General features: G+C 42.7%; 1 protein-coding gene across 3 annotated transcripts in view; it reads left to right on the top strand.

The window, feature by feature from the left end:
• dgkza (diacylglycerol kinase, zeta a) overlaps positions 1–20,910 on the top strand; it is a 475,544-nt gene that overhangs the window by 321,106 nt on the left and 133,528 nt on the right. For all 3 annotated transcript variants that reach the window (XM_080190495.1, XM_080190494.1, XM_080190493.1), the window contains 2 exons: positions 6,279–6,319; positions 13,832–14,007. In XM_080190495.1, coding sequence (XP_080046621.1) covers positions 6,279–6,319; positions 13,832–14,007 — 217 coding nt within the window. The remainder of the gene's footprint in view (positions 1–6,278; positions 6,320–13,831; positions 14,008–20,910) is intronic.

The following is a 20,910-nucleotide window of genomic DNA, read 5'->3' as shown; positions in this document are numbered from 1 at the left end:
AACATATTAGCAGAGTGATAAGTCTACACTAGTGCTGATTATCAATAATGTTGAGGTTATATATTCATCACAGTCTGTGAGGATTGACTGTGGTATCATTACTGCAGTAATTCATAGGAAGATAAAAGATAGTATTGATCTGCAGAATGAATACCTAACTCTGGATATGTTCCAGGCTCTTCCTTTACACGAGCTCTGTCTCTAACTGTCCCATCCAGTCAAAGAACCTTTATTCCATCTTCAACATCTTTCTAATGAATAAATGAAGGCTTCAAAATGCGGGGAGAAAAAGATATTTATTTTAATGTCCCCATGATGGTTTTCCTAGATTACTCGTAACAGCCTCTCATCCTATTCATTCCTCCAGATAGCACCCTCATCGCTACTCTTGCATGTCTGTGGCAGACAACTAATTTAATCATTTGCTGCCTGATCTGGCTGGAAAAGAAAGGACTATATTTTTTATTCATTCATGGGATATGGGCATTGCTGGTTGGCCAGCATTTATTGCACATCCCTAATTGCCCTTATTCAGAGGGCAGTTAAGAGACAACCACATTGCTGTGGATTTGGAATCATATGCAGGCCAGACTGGGTAAGGGCAGCAGATTTCTTTCCTAAATTCTATGATCCTAATGTTTTCCCCTGCTCTGGCGCAGAAATTACATATTTTCCTTGTCTCTGTCCTATCATACTGCTTCTTCATAGAATCACTAAAATGCAGAATGAGGCCATTCAGCCCATCAAGTCTGCATGGACAGTATTCGCACCCAAGCTGTAACCCTGTAACCCCATGTATTTACCTTGCTAATCCCCAACACTGAGGTACAATTTAGCATGGCCTGCATATCTTTGGATTATGGGAGAAAAATGGAGCACCAGGAGGAATCCCCCGTAGACTAGGGAGAACCCCACATAGAGGCTGGAATCGAACCCAGGTCTCTGGCACTGTGAGGCAGCAGTGCTAAGCACTGTGCCACCCATTAGGCATGACCCTTCGTCTTCACTGGCTACTGCCTTGTTTTCTAATTCTTCTTGCACTCTAGAATACTTGATTATATTGTCACCTCCCCAATCAGTAACCATCTGTACCCACAATTCTGTATTGGAATCCCTCCAATCAGGGTTCTGCAACTGCACTGAAACGGCCATTATCAAAGTGACTGTGGCAAAGATAAGCTATCCTTCCCCCTCCTCCTCAATTTGTCAGTAGCCGCTGACATTGTTGACCTCAGCATCCTCTGTTATCTGGCTGGCTGGGATTATTCTTACCTGATTCCAATCTTGTCTTTCAAATCATAACCAAATAATCGTCAGCAGTCCCATGCTGTATGGGCGGCACAATAGCACTGTGGTTAGCACTGCTGCTTCTCAGCTCCAGGGACTTGCTCGGGTCACTATCTGTGTGGAGTTTGCACATTTTCCTCGTGTCTGCGTGGGTTTCCTCCGGGTGCTCTGGTTTCCTCCCACAGTCCAAAGATGTGCGGGTTAGGTTGATTGGCCATGCTAAAATTGTCCTTAGTGTCCTAAGATGCTTAGATTAGAGGGGTTAGTGAGTAATAATATGTAGGGATATGGGGGTAGGTCTTGGGTGGAATTGTGGTTGGTGCAGACTTGATGGGCCGAAGGGCCTCTTTCTGCACTGTAGTGTTCTAGTTCTAGTTCTAATACTTTTCCTTTCCACACTGTTCTTTCTGCTGCCCCCCCCCAATCTTCTATCTGTGCCCCCCTTATTTACATGTCACCCCTTGGCGACGCCATCCAATAATGCATGAGACTTCCACATGTACCCTGATGACATCCAGCTTGACCTTACTACCAGTTCTCCTTGATCCCGTCAATGTTCCTGGTTCCTCATTCTGCTTGTTTGACTTCCAGCATTAATGAAGTGAAGCCTCTTTGAACAAACTATTGTGAAGGCTGAAGCCATTGTCTTCGCTCTTTGCTGTTCTATTTCACAAAGCCAATTGCTGAAGGACGTTACTGGAGCCAACCTTCACTCAGTCCTGCATGATAAGCATATACCGCCACAGAAAACCAGACCACAGTTTCAGTAATGTCTCCTTATTTGTGCTTCATAGAAAAATGCACAATTAACATACAACCTACCGCAAATATCTTTCCTTATACACCTACTTCATCTGCCTTGCTGATAACTGTCCTAAGGTTGAATCAGACCGTATGCTATCTTGGTGATCTGTGACTCCGAAATGAGCTTCTAACCACATAGTTGCTACATGACTAAGGCCACCTACTTTCCCTTCCATAATGTTGTCCAACGCCGCCCCGGACTTAGCTCTATCTGCCACTGAAACCCTCTTCCATACCTCTGTTACGTCTAACCATGACTATTCCAGTGATCTCCTGACTAGCTTCCATTTTTCCACCTTGCATAAATCTCAGCTCATCCAAAACTCTAAGGTTATTATCCTATCTTGCATCAAGCTCTCTTCAATTCTCACCCTTTTCTTTGGATACCAACATAGACTTCTGGTCAGGGAATGTCTCCATTGTAAAAGTTGTTTTGAAATCCTGTGAGGGGCCGCCTCACCCTCTCTATCTGTCTAGCCTTCTCCAGATCTCCAATCCTCTCAAATTCTTGTATTTCCCCAATTCTGGATTCTTGTTACCCTCACTTTTAATCACTGCACCCGTCATCAAAATCCTAACCTCTAAAATACCCTCCCTAAATCTCTCTACCTCTCTTGTGTCTCTCCCTTTCTTAAGACATTCATTAAAACTCACCTTTGACCAAGCTTTCAGTCATTTGTCTGAATTTCACCTTATACAAAACGGTCCTCCATTTAAGGTGGAGATGAGAAGAATTTTTTTCTCCCATGAGTCTTTGGAACTCTGTTACCTAGGCAGCTGTGGAGACAGGGCCAGTGAATATTTTTCAGCCTGAGGTGTAGATAACTTTTGAGTCCCTCATTAGTCAAGAATCTATCTGGGCCAAATGGCCTACTCCTGCTCCTGAATCGTATGTTCATACATTATTCGGCATCCACATTTATTTGGTTAACGTTCTTGTGAAGCGCCTTGGAATATTTTGCTACATTAAAGCTTTACAAATGTAATTGGTTGTTGGTAAGGAGATTAATCTTTAACTCCTGGATACTCTTAGCCTTCACAAGTGGAGAAAATCAATGAAATCTTAGCAGCATATTATACATGGAGTAATACTGTCTGGAGTATCTTACTGGCATTGCCTTTGATCTACACTGTGCCTTTACTGCCTATATCTGATTAAATTATAGTCTTAGTAAGAGATTATAATGTTACTTAAACTATTCCTGGCGTGTATTGACTACTTTGATCTTGCACATTCTGCTAGTCTGTTTTTAGAACACTTAAAACACTTTAGTCATTTAACTTGTATATCAACAAACTGGTTTATTTCTTGTGGATATCTGGGAATTAACCTGTTTCTAATTTTGCAGCAATGTCACAATGTGTATTCATTAAAAGTATCCGTTCCATAAAGGTGAACGTCCTAAAACGATACAGAACATTCAGCACCCAGACGGGAATATGTTACAGGCAGAATAGCACATTGCTGGAATTTGTAACTTATAGGGTAATGTAAAGGCTTGAATAGTTAATTCAGTGTAGTACCCCAGATTGGAGTGCAGAGTAAAACCTGCAGAGTAGCTTGCAGATTGAGATCTGTAATAATAGGTTTGGCAGCAGAAGCGAAGTTGAACAATAGACAATAAGGTAAAAGTGATTCAGTTCAGTGACTGGAACTGAAGTGTACTATTCCATGTGATTTCAGCTGCAGTCAGCACTCAGTTTGCTTTTCACTACCTAGTCCAGAGGGACAGAGCACCACGCATACGTTATATACACAATCTTTACAATTCATAGAGCAACAAACATTTATATTGTATGACACTGTTAACTAAGAAAAACATCCCAAGGTGCTTCTCAGGAGTGTGACCAGATAAGAAAGGAGACATGAGAAGGCATAACTAAAAGTTCGGTCCAAATTGAAGGTAAATTCACCAATCCTGCATTCCCAAGAACAGCTTCTTCCCTGCTGCCGTCAGACTTTTGAATGGTCCTATCGTATATTAAGATGATCTTTCTCCTCACTCTATTGGCAACTATAACACTATATTTTGCAGCCTCCCCTTTCGTTCTCCCTTATGCACTGTATGAACAGTACATTCTGTCTGTATAGCTCACAAGAAACAATACTTTTCACTGTATCCCAATACATGTGACAATAATAAATCAATACAAGTCAACAAAAAGCTAAAACTGAAAGAAGCACAGACTGAGATATTTGAAAGCAACATTCAAGAATCAGTTTCATAACCCACGCTCTGTTCAAATTCAGCTTTCTGCCAAGAGTATCAAACAATTGAATTCATCTTCAATATGTGCCTGTCCACTTTATATATGCATTGTATGTACGTACACAGTTCGTATCCTATATAGACCCCTTCTTACACTATCGATAGGTACACGTTGCATGCATTCTATATCAATGCAAACTGTATTTATGTTTAATGAACAGAAAAATCATCCATTGTCTGTAAGCAGGCAGCCAATCAGCAGGACCAGTTCAATTCCAGGGATGGCAAAATTAAAACCTTAAAACATGATGTCTTAACATCCTTACAAATGTTTGATGCCCACTTATCCTTGTACTAGGTTAGCTGGTGCAACCGAGCAGAATCTTAATGATGTGAAAGAAGTTGGGAAATGTAGAAACTAAAAGTATAATTGCAACATGTCAAGTATGGAAAAAATAGCATCACATTCGCATGTTCAGACAGGAAATGTCATTGGATCTGATAAGTAGCTATTGCAGCTTCTACTGCACACTAAAACTAGTCAAGCTGACAAACAGTACAGACAGATCTATGTCATAATGTCCTGTGTTATCATCAGACATTCACGGCAGACACTGTCTGTCTCTTGGTGACTGTCTTGCGGCTAATCACAAGTAAATCTAGAATTATGCAGCACAGGAGGAAGCCATTCAGTCCATTATACTTGTGCTAGCCCTTTAAAGAGTTACCCAATTAGTACCTATCCTGGTCATATATCAGAAAATGGTTACAGCATAGAAGGAAACCATTCTACTCTTTCCATATAGCTCTGCAAATGTTTCCTTTTCAATTATTCATCCAATTCCATTTAGAAATTTACTGTTGAATCTGCTTCCACCTCCCTTAAAGATATTGTATACTAGAGCATACAAACCCACTGTGTCAAAAACATAGATTCATAGAATCACTATAGTGCAGAATGTCCTGAGCTCCCCTGGTTCTTCAGCTAATTATCTTAAAATCTGTGTGTCCTTTATATCGAACTTCCTGCCAGTGGAAGTCGTCCTCTCCCACCTACTCTTATCAAGTCTCCGTAAATCTGAACATCTTCATTCGATCTCTTAAACTTTGTGACTAGGGGTTGGGGGAAGAAATCCCTGAGAAATGAATTCATTGTTTAAATTCAGTTATTAGCGTCACAAGTAGGCTTATATTAACACTGCAACGAAGTTTACTGTGAAAATCCCCTACTTGCTACACTGATGCCTGTTCGGGTACTCTGACGGAGAATTTAGCCGGCCCAGTGAACCTAAGCAGTATCTCTTTTGGACACTGGGAGGAAACTGGAGCACCCTGCGGTAACTTCCAAATACGTGCAGGTTAAGTTGATTGGCCATGTTAAATTGACCCTAATTTTGGGGGATTAGCAGGGTAAATATGTGGCATTATGAAAATAGAGTGGGATTGTTGTCGGTGCAGGCTCAATGGCCTGAATGGCCTCCTACTGTACTGTAGGGATTCTATGAAACCCTAGCAGACACAGGGAGAATATACAGTCTTCGCACAGGCAGTAAGGCTAGAATTGAACCTGAGTCCCTGGCACTGTGAGGCAGCAGTGCTAACCACTGTGCCACCGTGCCACCTATTTAGCCAGAATTGCAGTGAGGCACTTTGGGTCTGTAGTTTCCTGTATGTATCGTTGTCACCCATTTGGAATTTGGGTACTCCATTAACATGTTACCATCACTGGTCCCTCCCAATAATCCAGTCGCTCTGTCATAATGACTGAATCAAAGCAAAGTGTCAGCCACTTTGATTCAGCAAACTTCTGATTTTCCGACAGGCCCTGACCAATGGTGCCGTGCACAGAATATTTGATCAGGAAAGATATTCTTCTGCAAAAGAGCGCTGTGCGGCTCTCTGTCTTTTGCAACACGGTAGGAAGAAGCAGTCTGGAGCCTCATCCTTCATTTTAATTTCTCCTTGTTTTCTTTTCAGCCACAACTGCTGACCGGTTTTACAGAATAGATCGGGCGCAGGTAAGAATAGACTGCAAGTGATGACTAATGTGCTGGAATTTGTGTTTTAACATTTTCCCTGAATGCGACTACCATTTTTCTCACCTGCTTCCTGCTGAACTAAACCCCACCCCCCCATATTATGTGGAATGCCATTGTCTCAGTAGAGTACCAGTCTCCAGTACATTTCTATGTTTGCCAACTTTATGCTAATAGTCTATCTGGGGTGAAATACAAGGTAAGAAACTCAGCATCAGTTTTGCATGCTATCTTTTCATCAAAATGATTGAATCTACACTTTGGGTTTTGAAATGAAATGAGGCCAGGGCAGTCTCAATCCACAAGGGGGTAAAAATAGAACCTCATCATGACCCAAGAAGCTTCACAAACGATTGAGTATGTTTTGAAGTTAGTCACTATTGTGTGGTCTCGGAAATTCAGCAGCCAACCTTCATACAACAAGATCCCAGAAACAGCAATAGCAAGATCATCTATTTTAGCGATATTAGTAAATAAATATTGGTAGGAACTCACCTTCACTTTGAATAGTGCCATGATAACTTTTGCACCTACTTTAAGAGGGCCAAGTGGGTCTCAATTTAACATCTCACCACTCAGTACTGTATTTAGTTCCTGAAGAGGGGCCTACAACCTACTACCTCACAAGCATAAATGCTGCTACTGAGAAGAGGCTAATGGTTTCCAGTAGAGTGCTCATAGCTTGGGCGTGCCTACACTTTGGCAGTGACTTGTCATTTAGGTTTGAGCCCCTTGCAAAGGCACACTGAGATCTGTGTGTATGATAGAAATGTCATGCTAATTAAATAGGAACGCTCTCTGCACTTTTGAGCTAAACCGTTCACAACCTGAGCAATTCTGCCCAACTTGAAGTGAATTTCCAATCTCTTATTTTCTATGTAACAAAGGCTGCCAATTTCCACCGCTGTAACCACCTGCAGCCGCCCTGTCTCTGCCCGTCTACTGCTGAAACTCTTATCTGTGTCTCTGCCACTCTGAAAGGTCAGCGTTGTTCTGACTGGCTGCCCAAACCCCCCCATCAATTTCAGTTCATTGGAAATTCTGCTGCCTCCTCCTCACCATCAGCCACAGTTCCATGTGAAATTCCACTCACCCATCAGCCCACTGTCAATCTTGCTGATTTAAGTATGGCTGGTGATTCGACACCTCAGACTTAAAATTCTCTCCATGTTTTAGAAACCCTCCAGGCACACTGGTTAGCACTGCTCTCTCACAGCGCCAAGGACCCGAGTTCAGTTCCGGCCTCTCCTGTGTGGAGTTTGCACATTCTCCGTGTCTGCATAGGTTTCCTCTGGGTGCCCTGATTTCCTCCCACACTGCAAAGTTGTGTGGGTTAGATGGATTGGCCATGCTAAATTGACCCTAGTGTCAGGGGAACTGTCAGGGTAAGTGTGTAGGATTGCAGGATAGGGCCTGGTTGGGATTGTGGTTGGTGTAGACTTGATGGGCGGAATGGGGATTTTATGATTCTGTGAATCCTATTCCTATAAACTCCTAGAGAGCTTCAAATTCAAGTTGCTGCTGTTCTCTGAATGTTTCTTGGTCAGACAGCAAGAAGCTTTACTCCATGTTTACACATAACCTAAGGGGATTTCCTGCTGATTTTGTATGGGGGAAGCTTTACAATGTAACATATCCAAGGTTATAGTTGACCATGATTGCTATGTGGTCCATAACATTGTGTTTGTTACTTTATCTCTGACCACTGCTTATTCCTGAGTTGGGAGTATTTGGTGTGTGTCTTTCTGTGTAATGCTGTGGTGTCACCATAAATTTAGCCTGGATGAACACGTGGCAAGAACGTCCTGCTTCTCACCCTTCCTGATGATCTCCGCCTCGGGTTGCCAGCCTTGGTCAGGCACGTTCCTGGAGGCTTTCTCACACAATAAATACCTCGTCCAGTCAGACATCCTTCTCCTTCCCTCTCCCAGTGGTTGCTCAGAGTAGTGTCAGGAGATTAATCTTTAATTGCTGGAGACCCCAGGGCAATCCTGGACAGTGTCGACTGACTCCTGACTGACTCCTGACTGACCAAGTCTTAGACAATGGTCAACTAACGCAGCTCAAGCACTGGCATCTTGGAGCGCAAACCAGGGGAGGCGATGACCTAGTGCTATTATCACTAGACTATTAATCCAGAAACTCAGCTAATGTTCTGGGAACCTGGGTTCGAACCCGCCATGGCAGATGGTGGAATTTGAATTTTAAAAAATAACTGGTATTAAGAATCTACTGATGGCCATGAAACCATTGTTGATTGTCAGAAAATCCCATCCGGTTCACTATTGTCCTTTAGGGAAAGAAATCTGCCATGCTTACCCGGTCTGGCCGACATGTGATTCCAGATCCACAGCAATGTGGTTGCCTCTCAACTGCCTTCGGCCAACAAGGGATGGACAATAAATGCCAGCCAGCCAGCAAATCCCATGTCCCACGAATGAATAAAAGTAACACAAGTCACTGTCAAGCGCAGCACTTCCTGGCTGACCATGTTTCTGATACCAGTTTAACATGCTGTAGGATTCTCTTGATGTGTTATGAAAGTAATGTGAGGCACTGATTAATATAGATTCTCTTACCTTGTAGGTGTTTTGACTCCAGAATCTCTAAAAATGCCAGTTGTGTTTAAGATGTGTTTGTGCACCCAAAAGTAATGTTTTCCAGTCTATCTGCAAGTAGTTGTCAGCTTACAAAGTACTTAAAACAGGCTGAAGCGTTGATGTTTAAACAGCGATGCTTCTTTTGTACAAATAATTGCAGGGTAATTGTATGGAGAGTTGATTGTTGCTTTTGTGCTTATCCTCAAGTGTTTTTGTGACATAGCAGGATTGGCAAAATGGGTAGAGCAGTGTGTGGGCAAATAAGCATTCAGATAGCACACATTCCTTCAGGGTGGCTCGGGCCAGCTGGCGTTTCGACTGCAGAGCTTAACATTCTGAATTTGTCTCTCCCTCCAGCAATGTTGCTTCAAGAGGGACCCTCCTAAAGGGTCCTGGTGTTGTTAGTCACCCCAGTTCGTTTTATGAGAAGTAGTTTTTTGTTTTTATAGCAGCAGCCGGAACAATAGAGAAACATCACTGCATGTTCTGTCCCATTCATACCGTCTGGACAATGCCCTCCTCCAACGGCTGGAGATGGGCTACCTGAGAATCATAGAATCCTACAGTGCAAAAGGAAGCCGTTAGCCCCATCAAGCCTGCACTAACAAGTTGAAAGTTTATTTATTAGTGTCTCAAGTAGGTTTACATTAGCAGTGCAATAAAGTTACTGTAAAAATCCCCTAGTGGCCACACTCCGGCATCTGTTCAGGTATACTAAGGGAGACTTTAACATGGCCAATGCATCTAACCAGCACGTCTTTTGGGCTGTGGGAGGAAATAGAGCACTTGGAAGAAACCCACGTAGACATGGGGAGAACATACAAACTCCACACAGGCAGTGACCCAAGCTGGGAATCGAACCTGTGTCCCTGGGAGGCAACAGTGCTAACCACTACACCACCATGCCGCCCTCAACAACAATCTCTATCCCCATAACCTCATCTGTTTACCCTGACAATCTCCCTGACACTAAGACCAATTTGGCATGATCATCCAACCTAACCCGCACATCCTTGGAGTGTATGAGGAAACTGGAGCACCTGGAGGAGACCCACGCAGACACAATGAGGCCCACACCCCCGCCTTATCCCCATCACCCGACATATTTATCCCTCTAATCCCGCTAGCCTACACATCTTGGGACACTTTAGCATGGCCAATCAACCTAACCTGCACATCTATGGAATGTGGGAGTAAACCCATGCAGACACAAGAGGAATGTGCAAATTTCACACTTATTGTCACCCAAGATTGGAATTGAACCGAGTCCCTGGAATTGTGAGGCACCAGTGCTAACCACTGTGCCACTGTGCTGCCCTTCAACAATACCTTTAAAGAGGGAATTGACAAAATTTGCCAAGCAACAGGGATAATTGGATTGGTCTTTCAAAAATACTGGCCCGCTAACTGAAGTGACATTTTCTGTGCTGCACCATTTTATGAAATCTGTGCAATGCCGCAAGCACTAAAAATTGGCTTGCTCCTCTTTATCGCACCAAAGAATATGACTGCCTTTGCTCCTTTAGTGTTTATATAGCTCTCAAGGACAGTGCTCTCTCTGAAGACTGCAACTTCAGATAGTGACAACAGCAATTAGTCTTAATACCCAGTAGAGGGTTCGGTCAGCAATACCAAGATCAATGAAGTATGAGAGTCTTGGAGACAGACAGGAACAGCAGTCTGGAGACCCTCTGTCATTTCTCCTTCTGTAAGATCAGCGTAAAGCCAAACTCCTCTTCCTGGTTTCTGTGCTCCAGAAACCGCCACTCCAACCCCACATAGAAACATAGAACAGTACAGGCCCTTCGGCTCTCAATGTTGCGCCGAGCTATGTCCAAACCCAAGATCAAGTTATCCCACTCCCTATCATTCTGATACATCTAACCCACGAGCAGAATTCACTGCATTAGATCAAGGGATGACTAGATGAGGCTCGAACCAATAACGATTTTATTGCCAAATAAAGAATAATATATAAATATATACACACACAAGAAATTCAGGTTACTGTGTGACTGCTGTACTTGATTCCCTAGCTCCAACTGCCAGTCTCTCCTCAACCCTGGTCCACACTCTCCTACAATTGGTTCATCATCTCGCCGGGACGATCCATAGGGTCCTCACCAATCAGGTGGCCCTTGGGAAACATCCCCACCGTTCCTTAAAGGGCCGCGTTACTACATTCACCCCAGTGTATCAATTCCTATTGATTCACTACTGAAAGTATTTCACTGGACCAGAAGAGTTGAGGCGCATGTTAACAATATGATAAGACGTTACGTTAGCGGAAGCTTTTTTCACTCCAGTTCTTGGTGCAAACAATCTTAAATCTCTATAACACTTTAGCAGAGTCACTAGTGTGGAAGGAGGCCATTCAACCATCAGGTCTGCACTACCTTTCTGAAAGAGCTTTCTACCTAGTCCCACTCTCCTGCCTTAAATCGCATTCCCCCCCTCCCCCTGTAATCTTGCACATTCTTTTCTTTCAAATAGCAATCCAATTTCCTTTTGAATATCTCAATCGAAGTTTTTAAAAAAATTTTTAATATTTCACAAGGAGCGTGTTACAGGCCAAACACTGAGCCAAAGAAGGAGATTTTAAGACAGGTGTCCAAAAGTTTGTTTGAAGAATTAGATTTGAATGGAGGACAAAGGGGTAGGGATGTTCAGGTGTTTTAATACTGAAAACCTGTTGGTAAAAGAGGAAACCAGAATCAATCTTCGGAATTGTTTTCTTCACTCTGAGTGGAACTTTGCCTCCTAATGTGACTCCCCATGTCAGTTAGTGTCTCTCTTATGTGCTCAAGTAACCATCCAATCAGTGCCTTCCATTGTTTATACTTAACCTCAATCAATTGATACAGTTAACATTTGGGAATTCCATTTTACTGCCATGACTAAAGTGCACAATTGCTGCGCACTAAACCTTTTTGATTGGGCTACCACCAAATAAATGTTAGAGCTTGTTCTGGTGTCTCCCAGTAAATGACTCCATAACAACTGGTGATGTCTCATAGTGATACATGTATGTATAGCAATATGTTTGACAGCCTAGTCATCAGGCACTGGACTCTCCCGCTCAGTAGAGTTCCAGTTTATGGGAAGGCGGTGGCCTAGTGGTATTATCGTTAGGTATTAATCCAGAAACTCTGCTAATGTTCTGGGAACCTGGATTCGGATCCCGCCATGGTAGTTGATGGAATTTGAATTCAATAAAACATATCTGGAATTAAGAATTTAATGATGACCACGAAACCACTGTAGACTGTCAGAAAAACCCATCAGGTTCACTAATGCCTGCCGTCCTCACTACATGTGACTCCAGAGCCACAGCAATGTGGTTGAGTCTCAACTGCCCTCCACGGGCAAGTAGGGACAGGCAATAAATGCTGGCCAGCCAGCGACGCCCAAGTCCCACAAATAAATTTAACAAAATTCTATTGGTTCAAATTCCATCTTTCCCTATTTCTGCATAATGCACCTGTTCCCAGTTGTGTTATGGGTTAATAGAATGAACCAGGGTGCCTAAGTCACAGGAAATAGGGGAGGGGGGAGCAATTTTGAAAATTGATCTACTGGCATTAACGTCCTCAATGTGATCGGAACCCTGACAGCAAGTCAGCAACTTGCCATCTTAATTGGGCTGAGAATTGTGAAGCACTGCAAAGTTTTGGGAGACTTAAAGGGAAAACAGGGAAAACTAGAAGGACCAACCCACGGTGGCACAGTGGTTAGCACTGCTGCCTCACAGCGCCAGGGAACCAGGTTCAATTCCCTGCTTGGATCACTGCCAGTGTGGAGTTTGCACGTTCTCCCTGTATCTGAGTGGGTTTCCTCCAGGTGCTCCGTTTCCTCCCACAGTCCGAAAGACGTGCAGGCTAGGTACATTGGCCATGCTAAATTCTCCCTCAGTGTACACGAACAGACACCAGAGTGTGGCAACTTGGCGATTTTCACAATAACTTCATTGTAGTGTTAATATAAACCTACTTTAAATAAACTTTAAACTTAAAGCCAGCAAAGTACCACTGCAGCTATGGTACAAAGTATACTGTATCATGCTAGGAGCCAGCAGTCTGGACACTGAAGGGGTTATTGATACCAGTTCCTGGAAGACAGAACAGTGATGTAATTAAAAGTAAAGGTCGATTGAGATGAATCTGTTTAAAAAATCATAGATCATTGACTTTATTAATAGTGTAGGAAATAGGAATAGCAAGGAGGTTATGCTAAATCTTCATAAAGTAATGGTTAGGCCTTAACTGGAATGTTGTGTTCAATTTTGGGAATTCCACTTCTGAAAGAATGTCAACGTCCTGGAAAGCATGAAGAAGAGATTGACTAGAATAGTTCTCTGTCTTTTTACAATTCTGTGAATGGAATGAATTATTAGCAGTTGCAAAGACTCCTAAAGCAGAACAGAATTTATCTGGACTGGTTTAGCTGTCAGACGTAGTTCAGTGGGTAGCATTCTCAATTCTCAGTCAGAAGGATGTGGGTTTAACTTTTACTCCTGAGTCTTCAGCACAAAAATCTAGGCTGCCACTTCAGTGCAGTACCAAGGGAGTGCGACAGCGTGACTTCTGGAAGAGGCAGGACTCTCCCGAAGACACACAAAGGGTGTGTCATAACGCTATCCAAAGAAAAGGGCAATTTTCAATTTTTAAAGAAAAAAGCAGATTATCAGATCACGCATTTCATTGCTGTTAGTGAAAACAAGTCAGATGCTTCATTTCCCCAGATTACAACAATCACTGCACTTCAAAGGTCCTTAATTGACTATTAAACAATTTGGGATGTCCTAAGGCTGTGAAAGGCAGTATATCATTGTATCTGTCTCTTTCCTTTCCCTTTTAGGCAGAGCTGTGATTATTTCCTGTGTATTTCCTTTCAGGAACACTTGCATTATGTGACTGACATTTCCCAAGATGAACTCTTTATCTTGGACCCTGAACTTGTGATCACAGAGACCGTGGGGACATCTCCAGGAATGCCTGATTTGGTCGGCTCATCTGGCTCCTTTACCTTCCCATCCTGCTCCTCTTCACCACCATTATCTCCTGTTCCAAGGTAAGAGAATTAAACAATTCCCTGCTAAATGTACAAGACTCTAATTCCTTGTAGATGCCGTTAATTAGTTTCCTTTCCCCCAGGGATGTTGTGTCTGCATCTAAGAACATTGTACACTGCATACGTCTGAATAAGGCCAATGTTTGTTTGGGGAGAAAGATAGGGTGATTACATTGTGGAACAATAGGACTCAGTAGGAAGCATTCAGAATCAGAACTCCAGCTACTGTAAAAACATAAATCCCTTTATTCTCCTTCTAGACCCTTACTGCTGGTTTAGGATATGGTGTTCCTGAGTGAACAAATTGCACAATACAATTTTCGAAACACTACATCCCTTTTTGTTAGTAAATAAGATATTGAATGTTTCAGTAGTTTGTTTCCAAAAGTATAAACGATAAACTTACACATAACATGAATCTTTAAAACTTCACCAGTAACACAATTACGTCTTTTAATGGTTCTATTAACTTAATACATTCATTCATATATAATGAGAGGAAAGATCTGTTCACCAATGAAAATAGTTCATTTCATAATGCAGTCTGTTAAGTATGGTGACATCTTTCAAGAGTAGGGTATGGTCTGACATCAGGTGTGTTCTCAATTAACTCCAATCCTTTGCCTTCATTGCTGATATCTAAAATGGATTCAAGATCTTGAATGCTGTTTTCAGTGCTCTGAGGAGTGACTTTTTTTGTGTGATGGTTTATGGACTGTGCTTAGCAGTGACCATTGATGCTTTGGTGTTGGTCACGGCGAATAGCCAGGCACCACAAGGGGTTGTTTGCTTTCTAACGTCACAATCACATTTCAAAAGTACCTTAACTCCTGGTTTAGCGGTGTAGCTCTAAATTTCATGTTTCCTTCTGCACTTATTTTCATTCGATCCTTCTGTTCTCATTCTTGTATGTGTTGGTCATTCACTCCTTGGGGTAACTCTGGAAGATGTGTACATAGGGTGTGTGAGGACATATCTAGCTGGAGGTATTCACCAGGGCGCAAATCTTCAATCCAGGGCCCTGGAGGTAGTTTAGAGATCTTTCATGGGTCTCAGATTTACCATTGTTGTAGCTTGTCATGGCAAACACTTTGCTGTTCTACCATCCAATCAATTCATGGGAAGCATACCTTTCCCGAAGGAGTTGTTTGGTTGTGATAATCCCCTTGTGACCTTTGTGCGCTGTTCCCTCTGTGACTGTGGAATGACGATACAGTTGCTGCATAACACAAGATCAGATGTGGTTGTAAAGATGAGCACATTTTGAATGTTGTGAAGACCTTACAGTGCGTATGTAATTTTGTTTGTAGACGCTTTCTCAAGCATGCCTTTCCAGTTGCACAATTCCAGTCATACATAGCTGTACCGTCTCATCTTGTCTTGTCATTATTTTGAGATCAGCTCGTTCAAGCTATTTTGCTCCTGCTTTTATGTTTATGTAGTGAAGGAGTTATTCATCAATCTGTTCTTTGTGGCTGGTAGGACTGACTGTTGGCAGTGGCTATTGTGGAAGATAGTCTGCCAGGTTTGGCTTACCTGTCCGTTACACAACAAGGAATTCATTCTCTTGTAGTTTATATATCTAGTGCTCTAATTGGGTGGGCTTGCTGTGTGGCTTGTTGAACAAGCCTGCTGGTGGTCCTTAATCAGTTATGACTTCAAACTCACTACCGTACAAATAGAGATAATAGTGTGAGGTGCCCAGTGTGATTGAGAGTACTACACTCTGTATTTGTGAATGAAGTTGCTCTACAGTCACTAGCAATCTGATTGGCATTGCAACGATTGCAAGGTTACCTGCTTTGTCTTTCTACCTCAGTCAGTTGGGCTTGCATCCATGGCTAGCTGGGTGGTTTTCACAGGGTCAAGGGAGGTACTTCTGCAACTTGCTGACAACTAGTATTTGATCTGGTGTACAACCCCATTTGTGTGATTAAGTCCATTCCAACAGGGAATGTTGTTTTGTGTTACCACCAGGTTAACAGGGGTGAACTGACTCCTGAGCTGATTCTAACAGAGCTTAAACTTAAAAGGAGGTGATATTGCCAATTTAATACACATATGACTGTATATAGTGCAGTGCAAGAAATAAATCAGGAAATTCTTTAAGTTAACAAGTAAAGGGTTACATATATTGCTAGAGCTAATTCAGGTAAAGATGTGGAAATTATTAACGAAGTGTTTAAAAAGTATAAATATTGTAATTACACACTAATTGAAAAACAATGCGCACACAGAGCCCCCTCCTCCCCAACCCTCCATCAAAGTGTGCCATGGACAGTGCCAAAGGGCTGATGCCTGAGTGGATTTGGGGGCTATAATTTGGGGGGGGGGGGGGGGGGGGGGGGGCATGCAGGGGGGATCATGCAGGGATGGAACATGAAGGGGGCATGTGGGGGTCATGATAGGGAGGACGTGGGAGCTATAAAGGGGGACCCATTGGGAGGGCCCTGATGTGACAATCTATCTCGGGTTGATGAGACATGCCACCGATGGGAGGAATCTCAATGTCTGTGGCAGAGGGAGTGGTTCTCCCAGTGCACTGAGAGATTGGAGCACCCTTCCAAAATGGCACCCCAGTGTTTTGCAGCTGGGCTTACTGGCATGTTTAGGCCTCTCCCCCACAGTACCGGCACAAAACTCATGATTCTTCCAAAAAAATGACTAAATATGGAACGATTGCAGTCCGGCATGGATCGCCCTGATGTTCTCGACATTATGACATCTAGTTTTTTTTGGGAAAATTCTGCCCAAGATGTGATCCTTCTCAATAATGCGATTAACAGGCATCCAGACAGAATAAGATGTAAAAAGCCCTATCACGAGAAACAGCTTACTTAGATGACTAAGAGATTGGTGGAGATATACAGAGTAATTTTGAGAGTCACGGCATGTGAGAGATGCAGAGAACCCAAATACACAGAAGGAAGAATCAAAGAGGGTATAATTGCCAGCACCTTCAGAAGCAAGGAGACCCGTCTAACATCTCATAGCCGAGAGGTCAGCTTACATTTAAGAGCCTGAAAAGCTAGTTTACAGATCAGAGTCTGAGGGGCCAGTTTACATCTAAAAAGTCTTAGAGCCAAGATAATGCAGAAACCTTTGTTAAGGCAGTTTAAATATCTTTGCAGGACCAGGAAAAGATGTCATCTGCCTTGTACTGTGTGGTTACTATAAGCTGGATTTGATTTATAGATTTATTTAATTTGAAAGTTGTTTGGTACTGGTGTAGTCTTAACAAGTTCAAGCATATATTTTAGAACAAGAAGTAATTTCTATATAAACTTTGTGTTTATTAATTCATGTATTTAATTGTCTTCAAAATATTATAGTCTTCTACGTGTGTATTTGTGTTTTCTTTCATTTAACAAATAGTCTTTAGTAATTGTTATACAACAACTGGGCTAGGTATTCTCACTGGGGATTTCACGTGACTCATCACACCATTCCAAAACAAAACTGTACACACCATGAACTGGCATTTCAAATTGAGAAGCCCTCGCAGATAACATCTATGAGGTTTGCAACAAGACAGAAGTTTACAAAGCTTCCAAGTTTTGTGTCATCTGCAGATTTTGAAATTGTGCCCTTTACTCCATGTTCAAGACCATTAGTTTATATCAGGAAAAGCAAGGGTCCCAGCAGCGACCTCTGAGGAACTCCAGTCCAAAGCTTCCTCCAGCCCAAGTAAAGAGACAACCTTAGGTTGACATATTCAATCTCACCAAATTCTCATTTGGTTACTGGTTTCTTCAACCACATGCAGTATTGGTTAGTTGTCTTTCTTGCTTGCTTCTTGCATAGTGCATTATTGCAGTTGTTTCATTTAATGTATTTTCCTGGATGTTAAATGTTGTTCAAACAGTTATTTTTGTTGAGGTCGTAGTCATTTTCATTGTGTGCAGGAATGCATGCCTCAAAGATATTTTCCAATTCTTCACCTCCATAGTGGCAAAGCAATGACTTTTTTCTTTTGTCATCTGTGATTGCAAAACCTGCCATTGCACCTTTGAAACGTCACAGCCTTTTTTTGACAACAATACAGACGATGCCTCCGATTACATTGGGCATGGATCATACCGTCTTGATCAGCAACACAGTCTGTGATTGAGAATCTGGGGTCATGTCCAGAGAAAATCTTCTCTGGAATCATCTGAGAATTTTTATTTGATTGTGTGATGGTGAGGAGGAGGAGTTATCAGGGGTCAGATGACCCATCAGGCCAATTGTGGAGAAGTGATTGTTTAACAGGTGAAGTTGACAGCTAGAGTTGCGAGTTGTGAGTTGGAGTCTGGGAGTCGTTGAGTTTATACGCTTTCTTATCGCTGTCCTATGTATATACTTGCTTTTCCCAAATAAATCTCCTGTTCATTTACTCAGCCTTGTTGTTTGTCAATTCCTTGCAGCTGTTACAGATCAGATGGTTATTCTTGTGGGATCAGTGTGCCCTTGCATGTGTGTGCATGTGTATATGCATATGTCCGCATGTCTATGCATGTGCACATGTGCCTGTGTATAATGTGTGCATGTGCATGCATAGGTGTACAAACGCTTTCGAGAAGTCTCAAACCTGAAAGCAGCATGTTCTATTTTTTCACCCTCTTCATCATTTTGGGAAGCTCATAGGAAGAAACAGTAGGATTCAGTAAGAAGCATTTAAGATCAGATCTGCAAAGAACTCAGAACAGTGTTAATAAAAATATTACACTGTTTATGTTCAATGACTAATTGCTCGGAATTCCTCTTATATTCCATGCCCATTGAACTCATTCCTCAAAAGATTACAATGCTCCAGCATTTGAGTGATGATAGTGGAGGGAAGAAATTGCAGTTGACTGTTGCAGGGCCTCGCTGTATAAACATGTGAATGGGACATCTGCTTGAAAGCAGCTGTTAGCCAGGGATGAACCCATACAGGCAGTGGCCAGCAACCCTTCCATTTGCTCCAGGAGAAAGTTATCCCTTGGTTTGGTTATTCGAAAAACACCCTGCAGTATTACTGGTAAAATGACAGAAGTGACAGCTATTTCAAACAGAATGTACAGCAATTATGAGCTCAGTATCAGAGATATTAATGGCCTGTCTCTCTCTCTGCAGCCAGGGTATGGAGATGCTGGCATTGGACTGGAGTAAACACAGTAAGAAGTCTCACAACAACAGGTTAAAGTCTAACAGGTTTATTTGGTAGCAAAAGCCACTAGCTTTTGAAGCGCTGCCCTTTCAAGAGGGTAGTGGCTTTTGCTACCAAATAAACCTGTTCTACTTCAACCTGGTGTTGTGAGACCTCTTACCCTCCAGCCTGTCAGCCTTGTCATAGGCACTGGCCCATTTTCAGCATTGAAGGAGCCGTTTGGTGGTTAATGTTGCTGCCCCACAGTGCCAGCAACTCGGGTTTGATTTCCGGCTTGGGTCACTATCTGTGCGGAGACTGCACGTTCTCCCTGTGTCTGCGTGGGTTTCTTCTGGGTGCTCCGGTTTCCTCCCACAGCCTGAAAGATGTGCTGAGTAGGTGCATTGGCCATGCTAAATTCTTCCTCTGTGTACCCAAAGTGGCGCTGGAATGTGGCGAGTAGGGGATTTTCACAGCAACTTCATTGCTGTGTTAATGTAAGCCTAACTGTGACACTGATAAATAAACTTATTTGTCCCCTCACATCTGTAACTTAATAGTGGGCAAATCGTTCAGAAACAAACACCTGTAGTGCCCCATCTCGAAGCTGGTGGATGGGTGCCAGCCTGTAATCGGGTACTTAGTTGGGAGCTGGCATGTAGTGTGACACATGAGGCAGCATACTTTTTAGATAATTATATTCTTTAGAAAAGTCAGTGCTTTCTATCAGGAGAGCTTAATGAGTGTACTTGATAAGATAACGATAAGAAAGTAACAGCCATTGCAGGTCTGGCGTGTGTGGGGAGGATATGCAGAACTCTGTCACATCTCAACCAGTGAAGGACAGTTTTGGGTTTATTTATGCAGGGTTGTGACAAAGTTGCATTGGGTACTGGAGTACAGGGTAGCAACTTCACCCTATCAATCAGCTTTTAGACTGGTCTCTGCCATGTTCAAGAATCCGTTTTCTGCGGAAAAAGTGCTGCAAAGACTCGCTGCAGAGTCCAGAGTTTTCATCTTTTAAAAGCAAAAAAAGTTTATTTCAAATATTTGAACTTTTCCACACTTAATTCATTTGGCCCATTTTACCTCTGCCATCTCTTTGAGAAATATCATTTACTTGATCCCACTCCTCTTCTCTCAGCTCATTGCCTCTCACATGTTTGGCAAGTGTTTACTCCCTTTCTGTTTTGAAGACTACAGTGGATTCTATTTCCACCCCTCCCACACTCCCCTGTTTCTGGTCGAGTGTTTCCTCTCCCACCCCTCATTCCCTCTCCCTTTGGTTTTCTGGGCATGATCTTAAATTGATGCTTACCAACTGGGAAATCAATGAAAAATAGCTACCCCATCTCTCTCACTTCCCATTTACCTTATAAAACCCCTCAGAATTTTAATTTTCTATACACTTCTTTTCACTCCAGGTTAACGTTCTGTACTTGAAGCTGGCCCTGACTTTCAGCTATATTAGGAACATTGTCATTGGGTCAGGTTTACCGTGGTTTCTTGCACCCAGGCCTGTGTTAAGTTTGAGCTTGGATTTTTTTTTTAAATTTAGACTTGCCCCCCCAGACATAACAGGGGCAATCCTCCCAGCCCATTGCGCTGCTTTTGCTTTCTTTCACCCCATTCGAGCCAGGAGTATTTCACTCCAGTGGGGTACACAGTAGCTCCCTGCTTGCAAGGAGCTGACGGCCTGACCCCACTGGAGTGAAGAGGTGAGCCATTGAGGCCCCCTCAGAGGGTCTGCTGCTGGTGGGGGGGAGGGAGAATTACCTGCTGAGCATCGCCAC

Source organism: Carcharhinus amblyrhynchos, chromosome 6 (genome assembly GCF_965287045.1).
Source record: "Carcharhinus amblyrhynchos chromosome 6, sCarAmb.v2.hapA, whole genome shotgun sequence".
Classification (NCBI taxonomy): domain Eukaryota; kingdom Metazoa; phylum Chordata; class Chondrichthyes; order Carcharhiniformes; family Carcharhinidae; genus Carcharhinus; species Carcharhinus amblyrhynchos.
The sequence above is the reverse complement of the archived record's forward strand: the minus strand, read 5'-3'. Positions and strand labels throughout refer to the sequence as shown.